General features: G+C 38.8%; 1 protein-coding gene across 3 annotated transcripts in view; it reads right to left on the bottom strand.

Annotated features, from left to right (window-relative positions):
• Positions 1–27,220, bottom strand: part of AKAP6 (A-kinase anchoring protein 6) — a 500,780-nt gene that overhangs the window by 124,736 nt on the left and 348,824 nt on the right. For all 3 annotated transcript variants that reach the window (XM_064570936.1, XM_064570937.1, XM_064570938.1), the window contains one exon: positions 10,924–11,072. In XM_064570936.1, the coding sequence (XP_064427006.1) occupies positions 10,924–11,072 (149 nt within the window). The remainder of the gene's footprint in view (positions 1–10,923; positions 11,073–27,220) is intronic.

Here is a 27,220-nt window from a genome sequence, read left to right as displayed (position 1 = left end):
ATTAAAGTGTGGACACTAATTTATTATTTTGAATGAAAATTCATGAGCGACTTCCTCATGAGAAAAGCAGCCTGCCTTTGCCATTAATAAATAAAAAGGAATATGGAGTTCTTTCCAGCAGTAATTTTCTCCACTCCCATTTATGCCCACATACATGTGAAAATGCCTGAGAAAAAGAAAATCAACTCTACAAATTTGTTAATGATTGGCCCTACTTTCTCATGGACTCATGGGTGGCCTGTCCATAAACAGTGGTTACTGTAACAAAAGCCATAGGGCAAAACAAAATTCTCATCTCCAAGGTTAGAAAATATCAATTAGAAATATCAATGTAGATTTCTGGATGTATTTGGAGGATTCTGTTAGGCTGTCAGGAAGTCAAACCCTTATCTAACTTTCCAGATAATATAATACACTGGACTAAGTTCCAGCCAAAGAGCTGGAAAACATTCTGAAGAATTTAGAATCAGAAGTGATTCTTACACAAATAGAGGGACGATACAATGCAAGAGATGATGTCATTTTAAAAAAAGAAAAGAATGAATCTTCCTGTGTCACCAGTTGTGTGTTAGAGGGAACTGGATCTACACAATCTGTTGGCACAGTGGGGTGAGTTGGGCAGCTTACCCACCCTACGCCTCACTGGTTCTCAAAGATTTAATAGGCAATAGAGAATATTTACTCTTATGGTTAGGTTAGGGCACGAAGTAAATAATCTGGAAATTATTCTCTGCCTCCTAATCCCTAACAAAATCCTGGTAGCAGAATTAACATAGAGAGCCCACCTAGAATGATTTTGTTTGTCTCCTCCATCGAGGCCAAGCCTGCCCAGAGAGTGCTGAGCTCAGACTACAAGGTTTTAGTTACTTGTAGGACTGCTCTTACTGAATTATGCTTTGACATCACTTCCTCAGCCTAGGTTTAAAAACTGCCTTGGGAATTCCATTTCTCTTGTAGGGATGTACTATCACAGATGCTGTCTTCTCCTTAAAGAGCTACAGGAGAAATTCCTCAGGCCTCAATGGCATAAGAAGTTGTGTTTCCCTCGATTTATACTATTTCTAATCTTAGGACACCATGAATTTTCTGATAGAGGAGACTTTTTTTCTTTTCTTTGGTATGGAAAATTGAGAGCCAAATCAAAACTCCTCTTGAGGACATGCAGAGAATATGCATTTGTTTTCTTACACAGATTTTACTTTTGCTTAACTTACTTCAGTCAAATATTTATCTTAATTTATTGTACATATTTTTGTAAGTTGACTCAAGTCCTTTGTTAAGTAGATGGGGAAATGAAGAAAGGAATAAATTTTAAAAGAGAAGTGTTAAGCTCTGCCCATTACGATGAGGTAGATTAGATTTGTCTTTGGTACCCTCCCATTGTCCCTGCTAGCATCTCTCTGTCTCTTCAATGGGCCTCATCAACTCTCCAAAGCAGTACAAAAATTAAGATGGAAGGGAGATACACCTATATATATCTTTATTAGTTGACTTTATTGTTAACTTTGAAGTAGTAGTTCCCTAGAATGTATGCTCTGCCTCTCTGGTTTGCCCTTTGCTAGATACTGGCATGGATAGCATTAGATCACTCAAGTGGAGGGCTGTCCAGGTCTAAAATTAGTTTAATGTATTTGCACATTAAAAGGGTATAATATTGTGACTCCAATGAATATATTTCTACTGGTGAGATTTTTTTTTTTTAGCCCAGAAAGACCTATTTTAATGATTGCATAGTACCCAGAATCAGTCATCCAGAAGGTAGCCACGTACTTCTTGCTCCTTTTGACTGCATGCTGTTTGTGATCTTAGTATTTAATAACATCAGAGTACCAAAGATGGAGCGAAAACAACATGAAATGCACACCGATCAGCTATCCATTAGATTGAGACAGGACAAGAGTCAGAGGAAGAAAGTAGAAATTCAGGGTGAAAATGAAGTTTCTTTGGGTTGCCTAGTGATTTATCTGTGAGAGCATTCTCAACGTGAGCACAAATGAGAGACAGCACTTCATTTTATGGCTGGTGTGTACCAAAAAGAAGACATTTTATGTAGCAACATTCCAAAAACACCCATTGGGCACAAATTCAAAATGCTCATTCTGTGTGTGTGTGAGAGAGAGAGAGAGAGAATACAAGTAAGCATCTATGTTCATCTACCTGCGACAGCGATATTGTTGGCACGGTGCTCAACAGAAAACCGGGAAGATCACCCTGCAGCAGTAAAATCCAGGGTGATTATATCTCTTCTCAGGTGGTTAAAATTATTCAGTGTATCTTATTGCTTAATTAACTTAGAGAATCAAATTTGATCTTTAATCAAACAATAGTTTAAATAGTGATGTATTTGTTTTCATTTGTCAAAATCATTTCCCTTTGGCAATGCTTTATACATATCTGTGTGTGTTTTTTCATACCAATACAGAGATGCTTCTTTTTCTGAAGGAAAATGGACTCATCTTTCCTGCCAAACTTAATCTTTTGTCTATTTAAAAGTTCATTTAGTTCAGCCTATTGTGCTTGGGAATTATCTATATATCCTGTTTGTATTTGGGAGTAAAATTTACACCAAAACCTTGCATGGTGAGGAGTGAATTACTTGTATATTCTTAGATACAGGGCATAAACCTTGACTATGTCTACATCTGTAGACATTGCCCGAATTTCCCCATAGCCAGAGGAAGCTTAGCATATGGCCAATGAGACTCTCTTCTAGAACTTTACCACAGGAGTATAAGTCCCTGAGAACTCGCTTAGTATTCCCTCCTGATCCCAGGAAGCAGAGTCAGGAAAGAGCTCCATGCCCTTCTGCTTCAATAACATCAAATTATTATTTATAGTAACTCTCAATACACACACACTCGCACGCATACACACACACCCTCCCTACACAGTTACTGTCTTGTGGCTGAAATCCTTACCTTCCCCCTACCCAACCTTTTTCTAATAGCTAATATCTATGCACCTTTTATGAAAGCTCAGATATTCCCTCCCCCCCCATACATCTCCCTGATCAGGCAGACCTCCTAAGTACCCCCATAATACACTCTATCTCGAATTTTACCCACGTTTCATAAGGATGTATCTATCTGAGCATCTTTGTCTTTCTCCCTCACTAGACTGAAGACTATATAAGTTTTTTGTATCTTTTCTATTCCTAGTACCTCATACCACTCCCTGCAACATAGTAGTTCCTCAATGCATATTTCATTAACTAATTTTTATATGTCTACTACATTATAAATATTTTAGATATTTTCTTATTGATTATTTTATTTCTGTGCTACAAAAAGTATATGGAGTAGGGGGGTAGCGGGATGAGAAAAATAGGTGAAAGGGATTAAGTGGTACAAGCTTCCAGATATGAAATAAATAAGTCACGGAGATGAGAAGTACAGCATGTGGAATATGGTCAATAATATTGTAATAACATTGTATGGTGATAGGTTATAACTACACTTATTACGGTGAGCACAGCTTAATGTATAGAATTCCTGAATCACTATGTTGTGCACCTGAAACTAATATAGCATTGTATGTTAACTATACTCTGGTAACAAAAAATAAAAAATTCAAGAATATGAAGTACACTGGGATAACTATTCCCATTTTACAGACAAGAGATATTGCCTCTTGAGGAAGTTAAGTGTCCCAATCAAGGTCACATAGCAAAAAAGCAGCAGAATGCCAACTTGAACTCCGGTCTCTAATTTTTAATCTAGGAGACACTCTCTCCTCCTTTAAAAAAATTAGACTAGAGAGAATTCATGACTATCCCTAAAGGTAAAGATTATTTGTGTCGTGGGAAGCAATCTGAGCAGTCCTAATTCACTCTAATATCTAGGATCAGAAGCTTTTACCTGCAGCTTTTAAAAAAAATTTTTTTTAAAGATTTTATTTATTTATTTGACAGAGAGAGACAGCGAGAGAGGGAATACAAGCAGGGGGAGTGGGAGGAGGGAGAAGCAGGCTTCCCGCCAAGCAGGGAGCCTGATCCGGGGCTCGATCCCAGGGCCCTGGGATCATGACCTGAGCCAAAGGCAGATGCCCCTAACAACTGAGCCACCCAGGAGCCCCTTACCTGCAGCTTTGGGACAGAAAATAATAGGTGACTGTAGCCTTAAATTCCTGCCAATCAAGATACTACCTGGAATTCTCAATGATGGAGTTTTTATTTTGGAAGACTTGTTTAATATAGCAGGAAAGATTCCAACTGAAAGCAAAATGTTCGGATTATCCATACTTTTTTCAAACAAACATTCCTTAAAGATAGCGTCACGTCCATCTGGGTGAGGGAGTAGTTTACCATAAAGTAAGTTCCTACCTCTCTCAGCCTCTGCTACCCGAGAGTTATCACACTGTCCTTGTTCGTGGTTGAGGAGCCCCAAACATTCCTGAGCTCCAGACCTGCTCCCTGGGCATTTCCGCTTGGATGTTCTACAGACCATGTAAAGAGCTATGTCTCCAACACTCAGCTTCTTTCCCCCACTCCTGCTCCTCCCCTTTCTTCCCCACCTCAGTGAGTGACATGTTCATCTGCCAGAGTGCACAAGCCTGAACCACGGAAGTCCATTCTTCAATTCCCCCTCCTTTAATGCCCCCTACCCACTTGGTGCCCAAGGCCTGTCTTCAACGTCCTTCTTTCAGTTTCCATTGGAAACTTTGAGTTTCCATTGCTATGGTCCTAGCTCAGGCCCTATTTGTCACGTGGATGACTAGAATAGCATCTTGATGGAGCACTGCCTATTCTTGCCCATGGCAGTCTATTCTCCACACCACTGCCAGCATATCATTTCAAAACTGACACGCCGGGCAGTCTTTACTGGTACTAGAGGTTTGTACATACTGCTGTGTCCGTGGGAAGCATTCTCATTGTCACTTCTGGCCCTGAGGCATATTCCATGACACTTCTGGAAGATTTTCCTGATTTACATCCATCTGCCACACACTGTGTCCCATTGTCTCTACATCCCCAGTACAGCCTGCACCTAAAAGTTGTTCAACAAATACTCAACGTTAAATGACACAAAAGTCATTTGAATCCAAATCCTCCCATTTTCTTTCTCCTCCCTGAACTACAGTTAGAACATCAGAATGGCTCCTTTCCCTCTCTTCCTCATTCCCCTCACCTGATGGGCCATCATCGATTCTTTCTGGCTTTAGTCTCCAATTCAGTCTCTACATTCTCAATTAATTTCTCAACTAAAATCTTCACTGACTAAAGCAGTGTCCTCAAATAGCAGCATCAGAACCACCTGGAGGGCTCATTAAACAAAGGTTGCTGGTCCCCAGATCTAGACTTTCCAATTTAGTAGGTCTGGAATGGGACTAAGAATTGGCATTTCTGACAAATTCCCAGGAGATACTGATGCTGCTGGTTCAGAGAACACACTTTGAAAACCACTAGTAAAAAAGGTTCTCAGCTGGAAGTGGGCATTAGAACATATTTATATCTTGGCTCAGGCCTGCCTACTGATGCAGAATTTTCAGTGGGGTGGGGCAGGAAGGCATTTCTCGGCTTAAAGGCTCCTCGGGTGATTCTGATGCACTATCCTGGTTAAGAACCATGAATTCAATGATTAACTCCAGGAGCAGGACATCACCTTCTTCACAAGCCTTATTTTTCACATGCACCCAACTTGCCATTTTGCTTTCCAGTCACATGGAACCACAAGGCAGCCCGATGATTCCAGACCTTCGCTCCCTCTTTCTGAGCCCCAGATCACTTTTAGCTACTCATTTGTGCATCCATTCATTCACTGAGCATCTAGCACACACCAAGGACCAGATGCAGGGCAGAATGTGGTGAGCGTGACACATGCAACTTGGCCTCATGGAGCCTACCCTGTTGCTCTAAGCTCCTCTAACACCCTCTGCTTCCCCTTTTCTCTCATTTCCCAGGTAAATACTGGCTTACTGTCACACTTCCTTGCTGGACGGTAAATTTCATGAAGGCAGGGACCGTGGTCTGTCGTTGGAGGTGCCCAATAAACATTTGTTCAGACTAAACTGAAAAGCTCTTCCCCTCACCCAGCCTTCCTTCTTTCTCTTTTCTTTGAGTATAGTTGACACACTACCTTACGTTAGTTTCAACTTAGTGATTTGACAGATTTATATGTTATGCTATGTTCACCATAAGCATAGCTACCATCTGTCCCCTTACATCACTATTACAATATCACTGACTGCATTCCTATGCTCTGCTTTTTATTCCTGTGACTTACTCCATAATTGGAGGCCTGTATCTCTCTTTCCCCTTCACCCATTTTGCTCACTCCCTCTCCCCTCCCCTCTGTCAGTCATCAGTTTGTTCTCTGTAGTTATCATTCTGATTCTGCTTTTTGTTTGTACATTTTTTTAGATTCCATTTATGAGTGGAATCTTACGGTATTTGTCTTTCTCAGTCTGATTTATTTCACTTAGCTAATACCCTCTAGGTCTACCCATGTTGCTTCAAACGTATGATCTCATCCTTTTCTATGGCTGTATAATATTCCATTGTGTATATATGCCACATTTTCTTTATCCATTCATTTACTGATGGACATTTAGGTTACTCCTCTGCCTTGGCTATTGTAAATAATGCTTGCAATACACATAAGTAAGGATATACAATGGGGAAAAGACAGTCTTTTCAATAAATGGTGCCAGGAAAACTGGAGAGCTACATGTAAAAAAATAAAACTGGACTACATTTTTTTTTTTTTGAGAGCGAGAGAGTCGGGGGGAAGAGTAGGGGGCAGAGGAAGAGAGAGAATCTTAAGCAGGCTCCATGCCCAGTGCAGAGCCCAACACGGGGCTTGATCTCACAACCCTGAGATCATGATCTAAGCCAAAATCAAGAGTCGGATGCTTAACCGACTGAGCCACCCAGGTGCCCCAAAACTGGACTACTTTCTAACAGCATATACAAAAATGAATTCAAAATGGATTAAAGACCTAAATGTGAGACCTGAAACCATAAAAATCCTAAAAGAGAACACAGGCAGGCAGTAATTTCTCTGACATCAGCCGTAGCAACATATTTCTAGACACATCTCCTAAGGCAAGGGAAACAAAAGCAAAAATAAACTAGTGGGACTACATCAAAATAAAAAGCTTTTGCAGAACAAAGGAAACCATCAGTGAAACAAAAAGACAACCTACTAAATAGGAGAAGATACTTGCAAATGCTCTATCTGATAAAAAGTTAATACCTAAAGTATATAAGGAACTTATGTAACTCAACACCAAAAAACCAAATTATCCAATTTTTAAAAATGGGCAAAGCACTTAAACAGACACTCTTCCAAAGAAGACATACAGATGGCCAACAGACACATGAAAAGATGCTCAACATCACTGATCAAGCCTTCTTTCAAAAATTGTCTCCACAGTCCTCTCTCTGCTGTTTTTCCTGATCTGCTCCAACTCCCCCCCCACCACAGTCAGAATTGAGCTCTGCCTTCCATGAGCCACAGCCCCTACCCCATAAAGACTTCTAACTTAGCACTTGGGATCCTTTAGTCTATGTTGCTTACAAACTAGCTCCTCCTACCAAACTGTGAGCCTCTCCTTTTGGCCTTTAATCTCTGTACTTCCTATTAGTAATATTTGGCAAATTAATGAAGTTGATTTTGTTTTCACTTAATCTTACTTCCCAATGTTTTTGCCCAAACTTCCTTGTGGCTTTAATGAAATCTCCTTAAGACTCTTCAATTTCTCCAGAGTAGAAAAATATCATAATTTAATTTCATACACTATGGACTATGCACAACGTAGGATTCAGAGGAAAAAATGTTTATCAAGAGTCTGAATGAAATCCTCAGAGAGAAGGCAAAACATGCCTTGATGAACTGTCCACTGCATTCGGACCCAGGGCTTGGCACTGAGGTCTTAGCTCCAACTTAAACAATCATCCTGGGCATGCCAGTCACCCAGCCATTTTGCCTCCCAGTTCTATCATTTATAAACTGAACAAAAGACATGCTTTGTGATCGACAGTAAGTCTTGACAGCAAGTAGGATGCTACTTAATGAATTAAACAGCATCTCTGAAATTCATTTAAAAAAAATGAAATCAGACAACCTCTTGATAGAAAGAGGTGTCAGGAAAAGAGATGGTTACACTTTACAAAATACACAAAAGGGAAGTATTCTTGACAAACTCTGCCCAGGCCGTTGTGCCACTCACACAGTAGGCCTTCAGGGAATATTTCCTGGGCGAAAGAAACAAAACAATCTGTAAGTATTTCATTTAAATTGGCAGGCATGAGAAGCACCAATCTGCTCCCACGGAGAACCATCAGTGACTCATGCATTGCATGTCCCTCCTGGAAGCCAGTTTCCCCGCTTTGCCATGCTGAAGCCTATGCCAAATGTCTCCCATAGGTAAACAGCTCTGTTACTAGTGCTCCCACGGCCTCACATACACTCAGGGAGATCGTTCTACCGCACGTACTCATGACCGTTAAATGCACAGTTCGTAGTTATATATAAGCTCTGTTCTATCACCTTGACACCCAACTTGTCACCAAGCCAGAGAGGTTAAAATTCACTTCTAAGCAATACTGTGGTTACGTAAACTTCCTAGAAATTTAAGATCACATTCTACCTAGCAGCTGAGTCTTCCCTGGAGTAGCTTATACATTTTTTCAGCCACATACTCTTAGTATGCATGTAGACATGGGGAGGAAATAAAAATATATGAATTGCGTCACCAGCTTAATTTTCTCTTTAGTGGATTGGATGTGTGTATATGGAATGAGGACCCTAGAAAGTCCACACGATTCCTTCTGTTGCTTATTGGAAACAATGCTCATTCTATGCAATAAAAGGAATGGTTAATGAAGTTTATGTATCATTGGAGCAGATAATTTTACAAGGCTGTGTTCTTAAGGCTCCAGAATTAAGGATTTGACTGTGGGAGCAGGGAGTCTTGGGGGCAGGACACCCCAGATAACCTCACCCACATGCATTCCTCCAACAATGCTTTTCTGTATGTAAACAGAAAATAGAAAGGAGTATATGGTTTTTGTCCTTAGTATTAAATAGCTGCCTTTTCCTCAGCACACTCTTAAATTTCTGCACAATGCACAGCCTTCAGCACCCCAAGGAGCATAAACAAAGGATATCAGGCAAGTTCACCTACTCCCACATCACAGAACAATGCTTGTTGTTAACTAAGCAATTCCCAGGGCAAATGTATGATGTGTAGAGCCCAGAGTAAGTACTCAGGTTGGGTCCTTGGAATCTGAGGTCAGAAGCACGTGGTGCCCACTCAGTCCCCAGGGCTTTTAGAAAACATGAGAATGTGACCTAAAGTTTGTGCTTGCATCTACACCAAAGACTATTTAGGCATTGAGAGAAATTAAAGCACATTAAAGCCTCAAAACAGCTTATTGTTCATGCTCCAAGATTTAACCTTTTCCTTCTTATTTGCTGCTATGCTTTTCTTCTTATGAGTACTTAGGAATGTCTGCTGAATCACCTAAGATAAATCAAATATATACATAACGTGTCTATGTATAAAATAATCCTGCTAGAGCAGCAAATTATATAGATTTAAAAATTTGAAATTTGAAAAGTCCATTGCCATTTCCTAAATAGAATTATGACTCTTAACCTTTCCCTGGATTCTCAGACCCTGGGTTATATCACAAGACAGAATTTATAATCGGTACTTAATTTGTCCCCAAATATCTGTAACTATAAGCACTTAAAATACAAATGCAAACAAGTGCATGAAAAGATTTCTTTCCTCCTGACTTTTCAGGGAATATTTTGGCTACAGTCACACCCCATAGGTTTATATGATGCTCTTTAACATGTAATGGAACTTGGGGGAACAGTTTCTCCCCCTTGTTGTCTGGCTCATGTATAAAAGTGAAATAGGTTACTGTTTCCATTTTTATGAGTATACTATTATTAAGTCATTAAAATAATGAAATAATTAAATTTACTCTTTAATGTTTTTTTTTTAATTTATTTATTCATGAGAGTCAGAGAGACACAGAGAGAGAGAGAGGCAGAGGCAGAGGGAGAAGCGGGCTCCCCGCCTAGCAGGGAGCCTGATGCGGGACTCGATCCCAGGACCCTGGGATCATGACCTGAGCCGAAGGCAGACGTTTAACCATCTGAGCTACCCAGGCGCCCCTAAATTTACTCTCTAATAATTACCTATAAAATAATAGAATTGAACCAGGAAAGACAGAAAAAGGAAAAACTATATATGTATACATGCACAATATTTGCATAACTTTAAAGCCATTTGGAAATACCTGAATGCATGAGGTAATTATTTCATAGTATGAGAGTTAGTATAAGGTAAATACAGCCACATGTCTCGGGCTGAATGAAACTGGTGGGTCACCAAAGTTGTTCGGTCCTTTCTCGTACCATAGGCAATGCTAGTGCTAGTCTGTTATTCTAATTGACTTTACGTGAAGCCAACTGGCTAACCCAGGGTCTCTAAAGAATTATTAAATATCTACGTTGTCAGGAAAATTACGTGCTACCAAATTTCCAGTGAGCTTTTGATATTCTAAAAGTTCCTTGGATAGACTTTAAAATAAGTGGTAAAGTTTAAAAAGGGGGAAAAACACGGAAAAAAAGATTTATGAAGAAGAAAGACCAACACCATGGGCACAGTGTAGTCCCACAAACACTCCTACCAACTCTGCTTTGAAACAGAGATTTGAAACTTGCAAAAAGGCTGCTTTGAAAAAAAAGAACCACCAAGTTAGGACATTCTGGGTTAGATGACAGGGACTGATAAAATCCACAGTCTTCCATTCTCACACAAATGCAACAGGACATACATGCCTACTCTCCCGAGCCTCTCCTGGTCTGTTTGCTAAGGAGGAAATGCCTGCCACACACCCACCAGTGGAGAATCATCGAAAAATAGAGATTAGTGACAGTCAAACAACAAAAAATAGCTCCCTACCCATTGCCTCCCACTGAATGAACTTTGGACATATCGGCAAACTCTTCTTTCCTCTTACTGCTGCTGGTGTACTGCTCACTGTAGAGCTTGAGGGACATCTGCTCAACAGCATCTCTTTGTGCTTCCAGGTAGCATAGTTGAACCTCAGCCTGGAGAGAGAAACAAAGAGGAACTGCTGTTAATCCAGAAGGAATGCATTTCAAGTGATGTGTAACAACTCAAAGAATGGGAATTGTTCACATCATTATACTGCTCCTTTTTGGGTTGGATTTAATGGGATCAGCTGGGCATAGTACAGAATTATATTTTAGATCTGAATCTTATAAGTTCCTCCTTAAAATACGACCTGAATAAATGAACTCTCAGAAGACTCAGTAAATATCACCAAATATCCCTGAGATCATAATACTGTATGATGGGATTTTACATGAAAATTTTGTGAAATTCCTTAATAATATTCTTCCTCATATTGCCACATATGTAACATTTATTTTTTAAAGATCTCCCTCCTACCCATACATTTGCATGGACACATATTCTGAACGTTTCTCATTATCTTCCCTGAGAAGAATAAAAAAAGCCTAGTACCAATTGTAATAGATCTTTAGTAGTGACAACAGACTTCCTTTATTCCTGTATTATTATCTTAATTTTAAAACAGAAGGAATACTGATTTTGCTTACATGTTGGTTTGAATTGTTACACCTTTTAGAGTTAGTTGGGGCTTACTGTAGTAAAGAGAGGTAGTAAGTTCACCATGCTGTTTTCTATCAAACCAAGGCCAAAAGAATGCTGAATGATATTTGGCATGGAAATGTATTGAATAAATGCTTTATTTATTGCAGCTGTTATGATTCCTGTGGCTTTAGGGTTCCCCAGAACACCAGATGAGACCAGGAATGCTTGCCCATGGTAACGGGGAGGGAGAAATGCTGAGTTCGTATGCACTGTGGAGCAAAAGAACTCTTCTTTCTTTTGGCCCTACTTCACTAAATCCAAGCACGTCTGTTCACATTTCTGATAAGCCTTAAAACTGCTACTTCTTTCTAATTTAATTGCATATTGTGTTAAAAGCAGTTCTGGGTCAGCTGTTGGGTAGTTGCCAGAATTCTATAATGTTGAAGAAAAGCCAAGTCAGACATGACCTTCTGCTTTTTGTGAGCCACCCAAGGCCTTTTGCCTCATCTCTGGCTTTATAGACTTGACCATGGAAGAAAAAAAACCCCAAAAAACAGTGTTATAAAGTGGCAGCTGCTTAAAAGAGCAAATCAGGACTCTGTAAATGAAAAGGGTGATTTATGAAATGTATGATCTCAAGCCATTCTGGAGTTCCTATGTTGTTGCCTTCTACAAGCAGCTAATTATGAATTCTGTAGACTATGGAGGAAGAACTTCCAAAAAATGTGAAAATTACTATATTCTTATCATTGAAGTTTCAGAAATCAGTTAAAAACTGTAATCTGTGTTTGGTTCATGTGAATTTTTCTTGCCCAAACTAATTAGTAACACATAGTCAAAGAACTGAAAAACAATAATCCTCCCAAATGCCAACCCTTTTCTACCTTTCCCCTCAAGACTGTATGGATAATGTGGAGATCATCCCACATCAAGTATTCTATTGAAAACCCCATTTGAATAGTGTATCTCCACCATTCGGTGCCAAAACCCATGTTTGATCCCTAGAGGTTCTCATTAGTTTTTAACCAACCTAAGGCAACAAGCTGGACCACTCCTTGTTCTGGATAATGATCTCACAAACGTGTGCCACTGGTCACAAGAAGAGTCATCAAGAGTGAGGTCAACTTAATGTAGACATCACTACGAGGGAAAAATAATTGGAACTCATCCCTTTGAGATCCTAGGCCGTTTCTGTGTACAAAAGGACACACCTCTCATATAACAGGGATTCATGGAAAAGAGTCCAGAGAACAATGCTGAGAGCAACTTGAAAGATAATTAGTCACCTTATGAAAATGATTGAAATGTTTCAATGTAAGACTTTTATTGCACAATATCTCAAGGCATTTGACATAGGAAACTTCCCTGCACTAACAAAGAGATGAATTAGATGGCCCAAGTCTTTCCTCTCCATCTCGATTTCTCTCTCTGCTTTCAGTGATTCATTCTTAAACGTGATGATAAAAATAAAACCAAAGTAGTTCCTTCTGCTAAGGTTGAATGGCTTTGCCAGTCTAAATCTCTCTACAGACTGGTTAAATTTTTCTCATACATTATATCTTAGTCTGATGATAAATTTTTAGGAGGAAGATTTGAAGAAAATACACTTCTTTAAAAAATAGTAATACTGGATCTCTGACTAAAAGGATTTTATTTATTAGCACTTATGATAGTAGTGGACATTTCTGGACTATATTTTACAAATAGTAGCTCAGTTGATTAAATAACATTCCTGCTGTGTTATCAGCAGAATTGGCAACTTACTCATTAAGGAAAATAAAAAGGAATAAAAGAGAATAGATTCAGTGACAGATCAGTCTGTTACTTCCTGGTCAGAGAGGCCCAGGGTGCCATCAATGGGAGTAGGTGTATAAAAAGAGCACTGTGGATGAGTGAAACAGATGAGTTGGATTTGAGTCTTTTGGTTCAAGGGACTGTTGGAATACTAAAATGAGATGTTCAGTAAGCAAGTGGAAATATTAAGCCCGATATATAATCCTAGAAGCAACAGTTGACATTAGGAGATGAAATGAGAATGCGATGGGAGAGCGTAAATGATGACAGAAAGAGGATCAGCTCTCACTTATTCTACTCGAGGTCTGCATTACCCCTTGGCTGACCTAATGTGATGGATTCTCTACCATTCTCCCTCTTTCCTTCCCCACCATCCCCAAATCTGTTTTACAGATGCTTCATTGATTGATTTCTGAATCATAGCTGAGATCACTGGTTATTGTGGCTTCAGGGCTTAATTCTGGACTGCTTTTCTTTATTTATACTATTTTCCATGGCTTTCAATGCAGTCTATGTAGTAATGGCTTCCAATCTTCTCCTCTGAGCTCCATACTTACATATCTAACCTAACCACCTGACATTGCTACTTGGATTTATTTTAGGCAGAAGAATTCAAAACAGAACTCTCAATTCTCATCGTCACCACACCCCCCAGGACTTCCTGTACTTAGGTCTTTCCTTTCAAGCAAATGGCACCATGTGTTGCTCAGGTCAGAAAACTGAAAGCCATCTTTAACTCCTCCTTTTCTTATTTCCCAGCCATTTACTCTCTAAATTTCATTGATTCCTCTCCCAAAATGTCTCTCTAGTCTGTCTGCCCAATTGCATTCCTGCCAGCCTCGTCCAAGCCTTCATCCCCTTTCCCCTGTGGTACAACAATTATCTTCTAACGTGCGTCTCTCCTCATCCATTCCTGCCCCTCCAACCCTCCTTTACAGTGGCCACAGTGGTTTTTATAAAACATAAGTTGGTTTCATACTGCATTCAGACAAAAATAAAAAAACAAAACAAAACCCCAAAACTTCCATGCCCCAAGAGATTTGGTTCTTGCCTACCTCAGATGTCATTTTCTACTTGTCTCTGTCTTGATTCACCATGCCCTGTAATCCCTGCCTATTTTCAGTTCTTTAAACAGCTCTTTCCTGTCTCAGGACCTTTGCACATATTATTCTCTTTCTCTGGAACATTCTCTTACTAATGTCTTCTCGTCTTTCAGCTCTCAGTTGACATTTTATCTCTCAGAGAGGCCTTCCCTCACTACCCTATCAAAGGTAGATTCACTCTATTTTTTTTCTTTTTTGGAACAGTGTTAATTTCCTTCCCAGAACATAACACAATCTAAAATTCTTGTATTTACTGATTTATGCTTTTTCTGTCTCTGACTCCAGACTCCTAGCTCCATAATGAGGCTGTGTCTGTCTATCTCCTTTGCTATTTTGTATTCCCCACACCTTGGCAGTATCTGGAACATAAGAAGGGCTCAGGAAATAATTGTTAAGCAACTGAATTGTACATCCATACCTCCATCCATTTATTACTCATATGTTCATTGAGCCTTTATCATGTGTCAGGAACTGCACCAGGGACTGTGGGTACAAAGAAGAATAAAACAAGAAGGGACTACTTTTCCCAAGGGACTACAGTAGAGTGGAGGAAAGAGTTATGCCAATAGATAGCTACAAGTATGCCAAGTGAAATGAATGTGGGGGAGGATGGGAATTAAAAAAATAATTGTCTGAAAGTAAGGAATGGGCAATAAAAGCTTGAGAGGGGTGGCATCTGAACCAGATCTGGGAGTATGGGTAGATTTTGTCAAGTGAAGAAGCAGATAGATTATCTTTATAGGCAGAGTAACTTGTCTGTTCAAAGGCCTAGAGTCATGAAAGGATGCGGCATGTTCAGGGAATGGTGGCTGGAGCTTTGGGGCATTTGGATGAAGAGTCTAACAGTGAAGGGGATAGGCTGTAGAGGATGTCAGGTTAGGAAATTTGGATGCTATGTAACAACATGCCAGCAGAAGATGTCACTGTTTCCGTGATGACCTTCATCTATTTCCATCTCCCTTTTTCTGTCATGGCAAGAGACTCATCTGATGGGTTAGTCCAAATATGCTCATAATGCTCCTACCTCCTGATATACTTTGAGAACACTGCATTGAGAAGGGAATCAAATTTCCATCAGGCCAGTGTCCCAAATAAATGCCTAAGAGGTTCTAGTAACTTATACCTCTAGTAAACCTTTAATATAATGTTATTGACTGAGTCCCCCTCCCTCCCAATTCATACGTTGAAGTCCTAACCCTCAATATGACCATATTTCGAGATAGAGTCTTTAAGGAGGGAATTAAGATTAAATGACATCACAAGGGTGGGGCCCTAATCCAATAGGAATGGTGTCCTTATAAGATGAAGAGTATCACACAAAGAAAAGGCCATGCGAGTTCACATCGAGAAGGTGGACATCTCCAAGCCAAGGAGTGATGCCTCACCAGAAACCAAACCTGCCAACATCTTGATCTGGGATTTTCAGCCTCCTGAACTGTGAGAAATAAATTTCTGTTGTTTAAGCCACCCAGTCTGTGGTATTTTGTTATTGCCATCCTAGCAGACTAATACTCATAATAAAGTTAGAAACACTGCCTTCTCATCTGAGGTTGAGTATTATTCCTCCACTGCTTATCATTAATAGCATGCTTCCCCCTTTGTTTTATAAGCACCTAGAGCCTAAGTCACTAGGGATACTCCTCTTTAGATACAGACTACAAATTAATAACTTAATCAGAACATAAGACACAGTGTGCTAAAATATTTCATTTAAATTTGGCTTTGTATGTGGTGATCCAAATTCAATAACCTTCTTTGGGGCCTGAATAATTACTCACCCATATACTTCCCCCTGATATGGTATCTAATAACAAAATAGCTAACCCGTGATAAATTTGGGGGGTTAAATTCCCTAACAATCTTGAGGGATTAAACACATAATTACTTTTATAATCACATATAGACATATCCCTTACCCTGGTCCTAAAAAGCACTAATTTATTTAAGAAATGTCAATTATTTCATCATCACTGCATGTTCCAGCCTCCTTTTCTGGGTAAAGTATCCTGAGAACATTAAAATTAATTTCACTCTTTCTTAACTCATGCTGTTAGAGGTCTGTCTTCTCATTCACACTGTACTTCACAGCTTCCCACTATAGCTACCTGCCTACTTGCATCTGGGTCCACATCCTCTTCCTTCCCCCCTGTTTCTGTGGAAACTTTCCATATTTCTATCTAAGACCAATTCCTTCACCTGTGCACCAGACCTCCTCTTATCTACATAAAGATGATCACTTTTGCAGTAAATTGCCCTTCTTTCCTGCATCAAGTTTTTTTCTCTCCTCTGTATTATTCTCATCAGCACAAGCACATCAGCCAGAAAAATGCCGTTGCTTTTCCCTTGGTGAGGAAAAAAAAAAAAAAAAGGATAGATAATAAATAATCCCTAGATATCAATTGACACTGATCTATCCTCTTGCCAAAGCCCCATACCTCTGTTCTCTGTTACAGCAAAATCACTTTTACATACACTCTCTATATTCACCATGTCCAATTCCTCTCTCATTTTCTCTTGAACACACTCCAATCAGGCTTTTGTCCACATTCCCCATGCCAGTGGTCAGCCGTCAGTCCTCAACCTATCCTGACCTGCTCCAGCAGGGCTAGCAGGCATGCCCTAGGAGCACTTGACCCTGTGTGCAAGACAGCTCAGGCCCTAACCCCCCTCAGGTCTCCACAGAAATGTCATCTCCTCTTTCAGGTCTTCTCTGATCTCCTGCTTAAAAATTCAACTCACACCCGCCTCCCCCTGCAATCCTTATACTCCTTCATACATATTTGCTGTATCTAACCAAAATGTGTTACTTATTTTGTATTGTTCATCTTCCCCCAGTGGATTAGAAGCCTCATGAGGGCAGGGACGTTTGTCTATGTGTGTGTTGCTGTATCAAGAGCACCCAGCACAGCACAGGGTATAGGACAATCACTCTATAAAAATTGGTTGGATAAATCCTACTGAGTTTGAAAATCTGAAATGGCTTAAAACGTACAGAGACATAAAACAGATTGCTTGAAGGCTGCGGCAGCCGCAGCTTGATTTCTGAAACTCTGGGCTTTATTCTCACTTAGAAAGGAGGCTATTTTTTTCTTGGACAAAAGAAAATTATTGAAATATGTATCTTGTTTTCTTTTCTCTAGGAAAAAAAAAGGAGAAGATCTTCTTTAATTCAAGAATCACTTGATAATGTTTTATTCAGCTAACAGAGTGATCTTTTTTAAGATTTTTTAAAATTTATTTATTTGAGACAGAGAGAATGAGAGAGAGAGAGCACATGAGAGGGGGGAGGGTCAGAGGGAGAAGCAGACTCCCTGCCGAGCAGGGAGCCCGATGCGGGACTCGATCCAGGGACTCCAGGATCATGACCTGAGCCAAAGGCAGTCGCTTAACCAACTGAGCCACCCAGGCGCCCTAACAGAGTGATCTTATATGTCATATATTATATTAGAAACTAACCAGGACAGTCACACACATATAGAATGAAAACTTTAGCTCTTGTCTTCATGTGGTAATCTTCACAATGCATTTCAAAACAAGTTTTAAGTCTTCTGGGTAGGAACTTGTTTTAGCTTAATAAAATCTGATTTCTCATTTAAAAAAAAAGGAGGAGTAATTTAAGCTTTTGGAGGAGACATGAACAATGCCATAGTTTGTTTCTGGAAGAGTCCACAGTTAGGAAAATCCTTTATACAATGAGGGGGGTGAGAGAAAGAGAAGACTGTATTTTTCTGGTAATAACTTTGTCATTTGGAAATATATTCCTACTTTTACTACACAGACTTCTCTTAACCTTTGATGTAGTATCTTTAAGCACACTCCTTTTTCTCTTCCTTATATATTTACTATGACTTCTCTCCCCGTACCACCCCCCCACCGCCTTGTATCCCGTTCATGCAACTGGCCCAGATTGCCCCTTCTTCTGGAAGCACCTACAGGTCTCAAGACCCCATGGGTCCTGACAAGGACTTCCAGGGTTGGTGAGAATCTACACTTGTGAATCTCCATGATTTTGTTTGGTAGAGCTCCCCATACTCCTGGATTTAGAGCTATCACCTTTACAGTGCTACTGTTTTTTTCTCCCCCTGCTCAAGATCCTGGTTGTTTGGTACATTTTTGCCTTTGTCATCATAGTAGGTGGTTCATAATTTCCTTTAATAACTCACCTTTGGGACTGAATTCAAAGTGTATCTCCTTTGAGGAGGGTTTGACATAACAGTATAGAAGAATCCTGAACTCACTTCCTCCCATGAACACAACAAATATACAGCTACATATGGAACAATTTCATCTGAAAAGGACCTGAAAGCTAACTGAGCAGCACTTCCACGGCAAAGGATAAAAGGGCCACATTGAGAGGGGTGGGATAGGCAGAGACACAGTCTAGAAAGAAATCTCATCTCAGGTGCCGCTGATGAAGGAGAATTGGAAGGCAGGCAAGCAGGGACAGGAGGCCCCTGCCCTAAGAGGAAACCACCCTCACAAAGATTTTATACCACCCTGGAAGGAACCCTCCACCCTTTCCCATGTGACAGATAGATGACAACAACCTGATTAGATGATAGGCACAGGGAGGGTTAGTCAGATTAAAACAGCCTGCCCATGGGCGCCTGGGTGGCTCAGTCGGTTAAAACAGCCTGCCCACAAATCCATAAAAACCCCTAAAGCCCATAAAACCTCTTGGGTTCCCTTCCTCCTCAGTAGCTTTGTACTATCACTTTGCTATTGTTCAGTAAACCTTGTTTTGCTGCCCACCACTGTGTCTGGTTTTCCTCTTCAATCTTCAAAGTGATGTGACCAAAAACAGCAGGCACCGATAGAGGAAAAACCCTGTAACACCATGACCCACAGTCAAGAGGGATCTCATAATATGAAGCTTATCCCCAAGGAGCAAGGGGTTTTGACACCCTAGCCATTGGGAACTGCAATGGAGACATGAGCCCCTAAAGTGTCTGGTCTTGAAAACCAATGGGACTTACTTCTAGGAGAACCATAGGGCTATAGCAAATGTAAAATCTACTCTTTTTTTTTTTTTTAAAGATTCTATTTATTTATTTGAGAGAGAGAGAATGAGAGACAGAGAGCATGAGAGGGAGGAGGGTCAGAGGGAGAAGCAGACTCCCTGCCGAGCAGGGAGCCCGATGCAGGACTTGATCCCGGGACTCCAGGATCATGACCTGAGCCGAAGGCAGTCGCTTAACCAACTGAGTCACCCAGGCGCCCCTAAAATCTACTCTTAAAGGGCCCATGGACAGACCCAGTAGCCTAGGGACCTAGCACAAAAGCAACAGTTTGAAAGGCACCTCAACCATAAGGGAAGGAAATTCATTTGTTAATATTAAAGTGTCTTCCAGAAAGGCAAGAAGCTGTTAGAATTCTCTCTGAGGACAAAAGCACTAGTGGGCACCATTTTTGCATTCTGTTTTTGTCTTATTGGTGTTTGCCCTGTGGAGGTACATTTTCATATCACCTCCTAGCCTGCTAGCTCTGGTGGGAGTGCCCACCCCCAGTAGCTGCAGCCATGGCCAGCCTGGCTGAACACACTGTCCCCACACACCACAGCCATGAGTCCTCAGGCACCATAGCAGGGCTGGCTGAGTGCTCTCCCCCATGTTTTCAAGTCTCACTCCACCCCACCATATCTGGTGGGAACATGAAACACACACAGGGGATGCTCCTTGAGCATCTGGCTCTGGTGGCCAAGGGGAATGTATTTCTGGTTCCCATACATCTGAAACAATTGAATAGATAGTCTTTGGCAGGCTACCACCCCCAGGGCACTACACAAACACAAGACTATAATATACCTCCAGTCTTCATGTAACAAAGCCCTATCTTCTTGTCCTGGAGCTTCAGGCCTGAGGGGCAGATTTTAGGTATGCCATATATCCAGAAGCTACAGAGGTACCCCCAGGGAACATGGGTGGGAAGATACAATAATTGCATCCTCCTTTGGTCTCACCAAAGCTTGCTGATACCTCCCAGAAAGGTGCTTATACACATATCTAAAGCCATGATACTTGCAACTGCTGCCCAAAGGATACCTCCAGATCTCCTGGTCTAGAAATCAGCATGATTACAGACCCACAAGACTGTAGATATTTAAATATCTTAAAAGATGCTGCCTGAAGTTCTGGCTTACAATTCCCTAAAACTAGGCACTGTCTTAGATCCCTCCCTTTGGAACACTGAGAGGTTTTCACACACTCTTAATAGCAGAGAACTATCAACAACAAATCAGGCTACTTAGATAATCACAAAAGTCTGAGAAACAACTAAAAGCTAGAGCAAAATTGGACAATAAGTTCCATCACCTATACAGGGCCATTCCTTCAAGACTTGGAGAGGTGGCTGTTTCATCTAATACACAGAAACAAAAACAGAGAGTCAAGCAAAATGAAGAGACACAGGAATATGTTCCAAATTAAAGACCAAGATAAACCTCAGAAAAAGACCTTAATGAAATGGAGATAAGTAATCTACCTGATAAAGAATTCAAAATAATGGTCATAAAGATGTTTAATGAACTTGGGAGAATGGATGAACACAATAAGAACTTCAACAGAGATAGAAAACATAAGAAAGTACCAAACAGAACTCACAGAGCTGAATAATACAATAGCTGAACTAAAAAATACACTAGACAAGTTCAACATCAGACTAGAAGAACTAGAAGAGAGGATCAGTGACCTGGAAGACAGGGCAGTGAAACTCACCCAAATAGAACTGAAAAAGAAAAAAAAAGAACTTTAAAAAGTGAAGATAGCTTAAGGGACCTGTGTGACAACATCAAAAGGAATAGCATCAGCATTATAGATGGAGAAGAGAGAGAGAGAAAAGGGGATAGAGAAGTTATTTGAAGAAATAATGACTAAAAACTTCCCTAACATAGAGAAGGAAATAGACATTCAGGTCCAGAAAGCATAGAGAGTTCCAAATAAGGTGAACCAAAAAGATTTACACCAAGAAAGACTGAAATTAAAAATGCCAAAGGTTAAAGATAGAGACAATACTTAAAAGCAATAGGAGAAAAACAACTTGCTACATATAAGGGAGCCCCCATAAGGCTATCAGCTGATTTTTCAGCCAAAACTTTGCAGGCCAGAAGGGAGTGGCATGATATATTCAAATGGCAAAAGGAAAAAACTTCAAACCAAGAATACTGTACCTGGCAAAGCTATCATTCAGAATTAAAGGAAAAATAAGGAGTTTTTCAGACAAGCAAAACTAAAGTAGTTTATTACCACTAGATTGGCCTAACAAGTAATAGTGAAGGGACTTCTTTAAGGTGAAAAGAAAAGGTACTAACTAGTAACAAGAAAACATGTGTAAGAAAAGCTCTCACTGGCAAAAGCACATATATTGTAAAGGTAGTAGATTACCACTTAGAAAGCTATAAGAAGATTAAAACACAAAAGTAGTAAAATTAATTATAACCATAATAATTAGTTAACGGATACACAAAATAAAAAAATGTAAACTAGTATATCAAAAACAGAACACATTGGGGAGGGGAGTATAAATGTAGACTTGTCAGAATGTGCTTAAACTTAAGATGCTATCAACTTAAAATAGACTGTTACATACATAGGATATTACATGTGAATCTCATGATATCCACAAAGCCAAAATCTACAATAGATACACAAAATATAATGAGAAAAGAATCTAAAGAAAACAAAGAAAATCACCAAACCACAATAGAAGAAAGGAACAGAGAGGAACTACAAAATCAACAAAATGGCAATACATACATACCTATTGATAATCATTTCAAATATAAGTGGATTAAATTTTCCAATGAAAAGACAAAGAGTAGTTGAATGAATAAAAAGAAAAAGATCAACCTACATGTTGCAATAAGACACTCATTTCAGATCTAAGGATACACACAGCAAGTAAAAAGCTGAAAAAAGATATTCCCTGCAAATAGAAATAAAAAGAAAAATGGTGCCACTGTACCTATATCAGAAAAAATAGATTCTAAGGCAAAGACTGTAATAAAAGGCAAAGAAGGCCATTATATAGTGACAAAGGGGTCAATCCAACAAGAGGATATAACATTTGTAAATTTTTATGCACCCAACATAGGAGCTCCTAAATATATAAAGCAAATATTAAAAGACCTAAAGAAAGAAACTGACAACAATAAGATAATAGTAGGGGACTTTTAATACCACTTACAGCAATGGACAGATCATCCAGACAGAAAATCAATATGGAAATATCAGCCTTAAATGACACATTAGACTAGATGGACTTAATAGATATATACAGAATATTCCATCCAAAAGTAGAATACACATGCTTTTCGAGTGTGCAAGAAACATTCTCCAGGATAGATCATATGTTAGGTCACAAAACAACTCTCAACAAATTTGAGAAAACTGAAATCGTATCAAGCACCTTTTCTGACCATAATGATATGAAAGTAGAAATTAATTACAGGAAGAAAACTAGAAAAATCACAAATATATAAAGATTAAGCAACATTCTACTGAACAACCAATGGGTCAACAAAAAAATCAAAGAAGTCAAAAAATACCCGGAGACAAATGAAAATGGAAATACAACATACCAAAATCTATGGGATGCAGCAAAAGCAGCTTTAAGAGGGAAGTTTATAGCAGTACAGTCCTACCTCAAGAAACAAACAAAAAGAATCTCAAAAAAACAATGTAACTCTACATCTAAAGGAACTAGAAGAAGAAGAACAATCAAAAATCAAAGTTAATAGAAGGAAGGAAATAATAAAGATCAGATTGGAAATGAATGAAATAGGGACTAAAAAGTCAGTAGAGAAGATCAATGAAACTAAGAGATGGTTCTTGGAAAAGATAAACAAAAATGACAAACCTTAACTAGACTCACCAAGAAAAAGAGGGCTCAAATAAATAAAATCAGAAATGAAATAGGAAAAATTACATCTGATACTACAGAAACACAAAGAATTATAAGAGACTACTATAAACAACTATACAACAACAAATTGGACAACCTAGAAGGGATGGATGAATTCCTAGAAACATACAATTTTCCAAGACTGAATCATGAAAAAATAGAAAATCTGGATAGACCAATTACTAGAAAGGAGATTAACTCAGTAATCAAAACTTCCCAACAAATGAAAGTCTAGGACCAATGGGCTTCACTAATGAATTCTTCCAAACATTCAAAGAAGATTTAATACCTATTCTTCTCAAACTCTTCCAAAAAAGTTGAAGAGGATGGAAAGCTCCCAAAATCATTTTACAAGGCCAGCATTATCCTGATACCAAAACCAGATAAGGAAACCACACACAAAAAAGAAAATTATAGGCAAATATCCCCAATGAGCATTAATACAAAAATCTTAAACAAAATGTTAGCAAACTGAATTCAACAATACATTAAAAGGATCATACAAGATGATCAAGTGGGATTTATTCCAGGGATGCAAGATAGTTCAACATTCACAGATCAATCAATGTGATACGCCACATTAACAAAATGAAGGGTAATTATCATATGATCATCTCAACAGATATCAAAAGGAAAAACATTTGACAAATTTAGCATCCATTTATGATAAAAATTTTCAACAAAGTGAGTATACAGGGAACACATCTCACTATAATAAAGGCCATATATGGCAAACCTATAGGTAACATCATAGTCAATGGATAAAAGCTGAAAGATTTCCTTCTAAGATCAGGAACACTATAAGGATGCCCAGTCTCCCCACTTTCATTCAATATAGTATTGGAAGTCCTAGCCACGGCAAGTAGGCAAAAAAAAAAAATAAAAAAATAAATAGAAGGCATCCAAATTGAAAAGGAAGAAGTAAAACTCACAATTTGCAGATGACATAATACTAGATATAGAAAAGCCTAGAAACTTTACCAAAAAAAGTATTAGAACCAATAAATGAATTTAGTAAAGGCGCAGGATACACAGTCAATATACAAAAATATGTTGTGTTTCAACATATTAATAATGAACTGTAAGAAAGAGAAATTAAGAAAACAATCCCAGTTACAATTGTATCAAAAAGAATAAAATACCTAGGAATAAATTTAACCAAAGAGGTGAAAGAGATGAACATTGTATGACACTGATAAAAGAAACTGAAGAAGATTACAAATAAAAAAAATCAATCAATCCCTGGAGGTATCACACTTTCTGGTTTCAAACTATACAATAAAGTTACAGTAATCAAAACAGTATGGTACCAGCATTAAAACAGACACATAGATTAACAGAACAGAACAGAGAGCCCAGAAATAAACCCACACATATATGATCAATTAATTATTGACAAAGGAGGCAAGAATATACAATGGGGAAAAGACAGTCTCTTTAATAAATGGTATTGGGAAAACTGTAGTCACATGCAAAAGAATGAAAGTAGACCATTATTTTATAGTAGACCATTTATTTATAGTAGACCATTCACAAAAATTAACTCAAATGAATTAAAGACTTAAATGTAAGACCTGAAGCCATAAAACTCTCAGAAGAAAACATAGGTGATAAGTTCCCTGACACTGGTCTTAGCAATTTGGGTCCTTTTTGTTTTTGTTTTTTGGATATAACTCCAAAGGCAAGGGAAAAAAGCAAAAATAAACAAATGGTCTACATCAAAATAAAAAGCTTCTGCATAGCCAAGAAAAGCAACAAATGAAAATGAGAAGGCAACCTACTGAATGGGAGAAGTTATTTTCAAATCGTATATCCAATATGGGGTTTAAATCCAAAATAGATAAAGAACTCATACAACTCAACAACAAAAACAAAAAACCCAATTAAAAAATGGTCAGAGGATCTGAACAGACATTTTCCCAAAGGGGACATACAGACAGCCAATAGTCATATGAAAAGATGTTCAACATCACTGATTATTAAGGAAATGTGAATCAAAGCCACAATGAGACATCAGCTTATACTTGTTAGGATGGACCAGACAAGAAATAACAAGTGTTAGAGAGGATGTGGAGAAAAGGGAACCCTCATACACTTGGTGAGAACTTAAACTGGTACAGCCATTATGGAAAACAGTATGGAGACATCTCAAAAATTAATAATAAAACTACCATATGATCCAGCAATTCTGCTTCTGGGTATTTATCCAAAGAATACAAAAACACTTATTTGAAAAGATAACATGCATGACTGTGTTCACTGTAGCATTATTTACAACAGCCAAGATCTGGAAACAACCTAAGTGCTTATCAATAGGTGAATGGATAAAGATGATATGGAATATATATATACAACAGAATACTACTCAGCCATAAAAAATAATGAAATCTTGCCTCTTGAGACAACATGGATGGACCTTGAGGGTATTTTGCAAGGGAAATGAGTCAGACAGAAAAAGACAAATACTATATGATTTCACTTATATGTGGAATCTAAAGAACAAATGAACGAACAAAACAAAACAAAAGCAAACCCATAGATACAGAGAACAGCCTGGTGATTACCAGAGGGGAAGGGGAAAGGCAAGAGGTGAAATGGACAAAGGGGCACAACTTTGGATAGTAAGTAGACTTACGGTGGTGATCACTTTGTAGTATATACAAATATTAAAGTATAATGCTGTATACCTGAAACTTACCTAATGTTCTATACCAATTTCACCTCAATTAAAGTGCATTCCCCTTGTGCAGAAATGAACTCTCTAAAGATATTTATTATTAGCTACATTCTGGCTAAACACAAATAACATTTGGCATTATAGCAGATGAGAATCTCACGTTGTTTTTCAGTCCTGTGTGCACGACTAAGTGGAATAGCAAAGCCTCCTTCTCCTACAGAATTGGAGCAGGGAGTCACAGGACTAAGGAACAATGTATTTTTTATAGTAGAACTGATCAAGGGCCTTCATTTATTCATTTGACAAATACATCTTGACAGGGTTATGTGTAAGATATTGTGCAATTACAAATCTCGGTCAGACATGGTGCCTGCCTTCAGGGAACCTATAACTTAGAATTACAGAAAAATTACACTAAATAATAGGAGCTAAAATATTCACCTAAGGATAAAACTAATATTACACTTCAAAAATGTTGACAGAGAAACAGTAAGTTTGTTAGAATGCTCTTTTTATCATTGGATAAGAGGGTTATAAAAGTATTTAAAAATATAAATATTTTCCCATTGTTAAAAATTAAATATACATCAAATATTTAACAAGTGTCTCAAAGCTACTTCAATATTATACTCAGCAAAGACTACTGTATATACTAATCTTTGTACATTAGGATACAAAACTCCTATGACCATATTGGCAGCTCCAGAAAACCTAGCCTTAGGTTCCCAAGGTTTATTTACATTTACATTCATGGATACATGGATAATCAAATCAGACAACTGCAAAAGATAACTGATTTAAGTGAAAAATATTATATCTTTAAAACGTCATCTTTATTTCTACTGACTTGATGCTGTTTGCAAGTCATTAAAAACATTCACGATGGGGCACCTTGGTGGCTCAGTCAGTTAAGCATCTGCCTTTGGCTCAGGTCATGATCTCAGGGTCCTGGGACCGAGCCCCCGCAAGTCTGGCTCCCTGCTCAGTGGGGAGTCTGCTTCTCCCTCTCCCTTTGCCCCTCCCCCCACCCCACTTGTGCTCTCTCTCCCTCTCTCTCAAATAAATAAAATCCTTTAAAAAAAAAATTCATGATAATGTTTAGGAAATTGCATTTTAAAGCTATGTCCTTAATGATATTTGTTAAATG

Source organism: Mirounga angustirostris, unplaced genomic scaffold (genome assembly GCF_029215605.1).
Source record: "Mirounga angustirostris isolate CCGP_5_RB_7025 unplaced genomic scaffold, mMirAng1.0.hap1 SCAF_9, whole genome shotgun sequence".
Lineage (NCBI taxonomy): Eukaryota > Metazoa > Chordata > Mammalia > Carnivora > Phocidae > Mirounga > Mirounga angustirostris.
This window is presented reverse-complemented; position numbering and strand designations above follow the sequence as displayed.